This window comes from Diaphorina citri, unplaced genomic scaffold, assembly GCF_000475195.1.
Source record: "Diaphorina citri unplaced genomic scaffold, Diaci psyllid genome assembly version 1.1 scaffold2611, whole genome shotgun sequence".
NCBI lineage: Eukaryota > Metazoa > Arthropoda > Insecta > Hemiptera > Psyllidae > Diaphorina > Diaphorina citri.
This window is the reverse complement of record NW_007380029.1, coordinates 54,556-60,510: the sequence shown is the minus strand read 5'-3', so window position 1 is coordinate 60,510 and position 5,955 is coordinate 54,556. Positions and strand designations below refer to the sequence as shown.

The 5,955-nt window shown below is 37.9% G+C and overlaps 1 protein-coding gene across 1 annotated transcript; it reads left to right on the top strand.

Annotated features, from left to right (window-relative positions):
* Nucleotides 1-207: 207 nt before the first annotated feature.
* On the top strand, nt 208-5,361 carry LOC113471553 (the record flags this gene model as incomplete). The annotated part of the gene is made up of 2 exons (XM_026830793.1): nt 208-2,339; nt 2,688-5,361. Coding segments are annotated over 2 exons (4,795 nt in total), but the record flags the coding sequence as incomplete, so codon positions are not given.
* Between the last annotated feature and the right edge of the window lie 594 nt (nt 5,362-5,955).

The window sequence follows — 5,955 nt, the reverse complement described above, 5'->3', positions numbered from 1 at the left end:
GCAGTATAAATAAGCACTATTATTATATTATTACCTCACTTACATACCTATCGGTAATGATAACGTTATCTTTATCATTAGAGGTCACACTGTTAGATAGAGGTCACACTGTTAGAGGTAGATATTGGTTGAGGTACCTACTTGTCTGGCTGGGGGACGTTAAACAGGGAGTAGACCAGCTTAGTCTCGCTGGGGGACTATAAACAGGGAGTATACCAGCAAGAGCAAGCTAACACTATTGGAAAACAAGATTACAGATACAGATACAGATCAAATAGACATTGAGTTCATTGTGTACAATTTGAAATTGGCAAATGACCTGTTACAGAAGGTGGAAGATGTTCATTCAAAAATTGAACCTATCTGTTCTGACAATGAATTTGAAGAAGAGGTGAAAAAATATGAAGAAATACAAGGTATACATGAAAGGATTGTGTTGAACCTGACTCGCAAAAAGAAAACATTGGAAATACCCCAGATGTGTGCAACCCAAGCAAGTGGCGAAATTGTGGAGAAGACTATGCACCATAACAGTGTAAGGTTGCCTGAGTTAAAACTACCCACCTTTATGGGAGAAGTCACAGGTTGGCTGGGTTTTGCCGACAGCTTTCAAACCTTAGTGATACAAAATCCAAATTTGTCGGATATTCAACGGTTGCAGTATTTGAAATCATGTTTGAAAGGAAATGCTTTAGCAGAAGTGGAAAATTTAGCAACATCTAGTCAGAACTTCATGGTAGCCTGGAACTTATTAAAGGATAGATATGAAAACACCAAGTTGATCATCAGAGGATATATTGAAAAAATTGTAAGTATAAGTTTCAATTCAAAGAAACCAGGTGAAAGTTTGAGACTAATGCTAACTCAACTAAAAAATTCTGTTCAAGCCTTGAAGTCACTTCAGTATGAAACTAATGCCTTATCTGAACAGTTGATCATTTATCTTGTAGAGAATAAACTAGACCTTTATTTAAAGGATAGGTGGCTAGAATATACTGATAATCAAAAACCACCCTCCTTGATGGAATTTGAGACATTCTTGGAAAAGTACTGTCAAATATTTGAAAGCAAGCCTCATAATATGTCAGGCACAACTCAAAATTACAGTCCACTAAATGTACCGAATAAATCAAGACCCAATATTTCCAAATCAAGCTATCCTGGTTCATTAGCTGTCAGCTGTTTGATTTGCACAGAAAACCACAGCATTTATTTTTGTCCTACCTTTTTACAAATGGACATCAATCAAAGATTTGATAAGGTAAAGGAATTTAACCTATGCTTTAATTGTTTGAAAGTGGGACATAGTCGAGACAGATGTTATTCAAAGTTAAATTGTAACATATGTGATGCAAGGCATAATTCACTGTTACATAAGGAATTGTTTAATGAAGCAAATTCAAATGAACCACCAGTGGTCACAGTTGGTGTTTGCAACAAGCCTATTCAAGGTCAAGTGATTTTGCCCACTGCTGTCATTTTGGTCAAAAACAGTGACGGATTGACCATTCCAGCCAGAGTCTTGCTTGATTCTGGGTCTGAATTGAATTTCATTTCTGAAACCCTGGTTCAACAATTGAAACTGAAAAGGAAAAGGAAACAGTTTTCTCTGTCGGGTATTGGAAACAAACAGTCATCGGCAAACTTCACGGTGGAATGTTCTATTCAATCTAGATTCTCAAATTATAAAACAGCTGGTGAGTTTGTAGTGTTAGATAAAATTACTCAGCATTTGCCAAGCTCTTCTTTGAATTTGGATCCATATAAGCTACCTATTGACAATAACATTCTAGCTGACCCTATGTTTTACATTTCACAAAAAATTGACATGCTGCTTGGATGTGAAGTATTTCTAGAAACAATCAAAGGAAATAAAATTATGGAGCCCAATGGGGTCAGTTGGTTGGAATCTGAATTTGGTTGGATATGTTGTGGAAGGATGGAGAAGCATGGTAATGAGAAGAAAACTCCTGTCTATGGAAACTTTCACATTTCTCAGGCTGATGTGGAAAATGAAATTGATGTCCAGCTTACAAAATTCTGGAAATTGGATGAATTTGATAATAATAATACTATATCTCAAGATGATAAAAACTGTCTTGAGCACTACCAGAAAAATGTAACAAGAACTCAAGATGGCAAATATAGTGTGAGGATGCCACTTAAACAATTTAAACTTGATCAACTAGGTAGTTCCCAACAGGTTGCAGAAAGAGTTTTAATGAGCATTGAGAAAAAATTGGACAAAAATCCCTTAGTCAAGGAACAGTATCAAACATTCATGGATGAATACCTAACATTGGATCACATGGAAATTGTTGAACCAACCAAGTTGACTGGTAAGTGTTGTTTTCTTCCACATCACCCAGTTTTGAGAGAAGATAGTTTAACCACAAAACTCCGAGTGGTCTTTAATGCATCAGCTAAAACCTCCACTGGTATTTCATTAAATGATTTTCAATACACGGGACCTCGAGTTCAAGAGGAATTGTTCTCACTTTTGATACGATCTAGGCTGCATAAAATATTACTTTGTGCAGATGTTGAAAAAATGTACAGGCAGATACTGTTAGATCCTGACCAAAGAAATCTTCAACTTATTCTGTGGAGAAGGAATTCTAATGAATTAGTTCAAATTTATCAATTAAAAACAATAACCTATGGTACTGCATCTGCCCCCTTTTTAGCTACTCAGACCTTGTTACAGCTAGCTGAAGATGAAAGGCATTTATTTCCAGTAGCTTCCAGAATAACCAGAACCGATTTCTACATGGATGACCTCATTACTGGTTGTGAAAATATCGATGAAGCTAAGGTCATTGTGGAAGAGATGATTCAGATGTTTAAGACTGCTGGCATGTCCTTAAGAAAGTGGTGTTCCAATTCCAAGGAAGTACTAAGCAACATAGCATCACCAAGTGATCATTGCAGTGTAATAGATTTTGACACAGAAGGTACTGTAAAAACTTTGGGACTTATATGGAATCCAGGTAAGGACAGTTTCCAATTTCACTGCAACATAACAACTGTTCAACCAAGGAATATGTCTAAAAGGAAGGTTCTCTCAGAGATTTCCAAACTATTTGATCCACTAGGCCTGGTAAGTCCATTAATTACTTCGGCAAAAATTCTAATGCAAGCTCTGTGGCAATGTAAACTTTCTTGGGACGAATGCATACCTACAAACATGGAGGTACTATGGAGGAAATTTCTATCAGACCTAACTGATTTGGATAAAATATCCATCCCTAGACTTGTTCTTTCTAGTAAGGAAGAATTAGACCTTCATGTATTTACAGATGCCTCTGAGAAGGCTTATGGAGTTTGCATCTATGTGAAATCACAGAACCTAGTACGTTTACTTTGCTCCAAATCAAGAATTGCTCCCCTAAAATCTGTATCTATTCCCAGGTTGGAGCTCTGTGGTGCAACTTTAGCTGTCTCCTTTGTGAATAAGATCAAACCCTGCCTTCCTGTCCAACCTAAGAACATTTATTATTGGACCGACTCCTCGATTGTATTGTCTTGGATACAATCTGAATCTCGGCAGTGGAAGTCATTTGTTGCTAACCGAGTTGGGGAGATACAACGGCTCTCGGATCCAGGATCTTGGAAATTTGTTTCAACCCATCATAACCCAGCTGATTTAATATCAAGAGGTGCTTCAGCTAATTTCTTGTCCAAGTCGGAGTTGTGGTGGACTGGACCTGGGTTCCTTTCTGAGCCTCTAGAATCTTGGAAATCAGAGGACAAGGACATGAATAAGGAAACTAAGGAAGACCAGGTAAACCTAGAGCGTAAGAGAAAAATCTTAGTTGTAAATGTAGCCGGACCTTCGGACTCGCAGTCCTTCTGGAATGAGATGCTCCTCAAGTACTCTTCTATAAAAAAATTAGAACGAGTGCTCTCATATGTTCGTCGTTTTATTCAAAATTGTAAAAATCCTGTCCATATTCTGGGACCTTTGACTCTAACTGAATTGGATGAAAGTCGTCAGTTATTATGTAAGGCGGTACAAGAAAAACATTTTTCTCAAGAAATACAGCAGTTACGGAATAAGAAAGGAGTTTCTAAGAAGAGTTTAATGTACTCTTTGAACCCAATACTAGATTCCTCTAATATAATAAGAGTCGGAGGACGGCTTGAACAAGCTATTGGTATATCTTATGGTCAGAAACACCCAATCATATTACCTTCGAATAACGTTCTTACGGATCTTCTCATCCAGGAAGAACATGGACGCTGCCTACATGGAGGGGTTAACATGGTTCTGTACAATCTGAGACTTCAGTATTGGCCTCTTCATGGTAAATCAGCCGTAAAAAGAGTTCTTCGCAAATGTGTGACCTGTTTTAAGGCCAAGCCAACACCTTGTCAGCAACTTATGGGCCACTTACCGAAGGCCAGAGTATCACCTGGTCGTCCATTCCTGAAGTCATCTGTTGATTATGGTGGTCCAGTTTACATCAAGGCTAGTAATCTACGTAAAGCCCCCCTGCTCAAACATTATGTATGCTTGTTTGTATGCATGACAACAAAAGCCGTACATCTAGAGTTAGTTAGTGATCTGAGTACTGAAACCTTTATCGCAGCTTTGAAGCGTTTCATTTCGAGAAGAGGAAAGTGTGTAGAAATATACAGTGACAACGGAAGTAACTTTGTTGGTGCGAAAAATGTGCTACAAGATTTACAAAAGTTATTTGCAGATCCCAAGTTTAGTAAGCAGCTACTTGAATTCGCTCAAACGGAACATCTCACGTGGCATTTCATACCTCCTAACTCGCCTCACATGGGAGGATTGTGGGAGGCTGGGATCAAGTCAACCAAATATCATCTACAAAGGATTGTGGGTGAACACAAGTTGACTTATGAACAATATAGCACTTTGTTAACCCAAATTGAGGCAGTATTGAACTCGCGACCTTTATATGCATCTTCTGAGGACCCAAATGATTATACCCCTCTCACCCCTGGTCATTTTCTCATTGGATCATCGTTTCAAGCCTTTCCGGATCACAACTATGAGGATAACAAGGCGTGGACTCTGGCGAATAAGTTTCGATTGGTCCAACAACTCTACAGGCGATTTTGGGAACGATGGACAGTAGAGTACTTGCATACTTTACAACAGCGCAATAAGTGGCGAGTGTCTACCCCTAATGTTATCGAGGGAATGTTAGTTCTAGTGATTGAAGATAATCTACCGCCATTAATGTGGAAAATGGCCAGAATTGTTCAGTGTCTCGCTTCTGCTGATGGTTTAGTTCGAACGGTCACTTTGAGGTTTCCTAATGGGAATGTAGGTAGTCGAGCTATCAGTAAGATATGTTTACTGCCCATTGATAAGTAGTTGAAAGCTCTTCTAGCTTTCAACGGGGGGGGAGTGTTAAATGACCTTTACGTGAAAAAAAGGAGGGAAATTTTAAAAAATATTATTTTTTTTTTGTTTGTTTTTGTTTTGGAAAAAAAGGTTTGTTCAGTTTTTAGTTCGAAAGAAAAATTATAAGAATAAAGATGTGTTCAAATAAATAATTCGAGTTGTTGAGTATTATTTCAATTTTAACACCGACATGTTTCGGAGGCACTCCCTCCATCATCAGGGCTACAGGAAACACTAAACACTAAACAACGAGGTACACTGAACACAGAAGACTAGAGGAGATCACAGAAAGAGGGTAGATCGGTTAAAATTATAAAAATATGAAAAATATAAATCTGGGGCTAAAAATTGGAAAGACATGGTTTTTTCCTAAAATTCATATGCATAGTAGATCCTAAACGTCCTCCTTGTTTTACATTTTAATTTCAATACACTGACGTGCAGAAAATTTGGAACAGATTGACTTTGAAATGGCTGAAAGAGTATTCAATAAAAATGAAAACTGTCCTATTTTTTTTGCACTCCAGTTTATATCGTATTCACACACATGGCCGTGATGCTTAGCGTGTAATCAA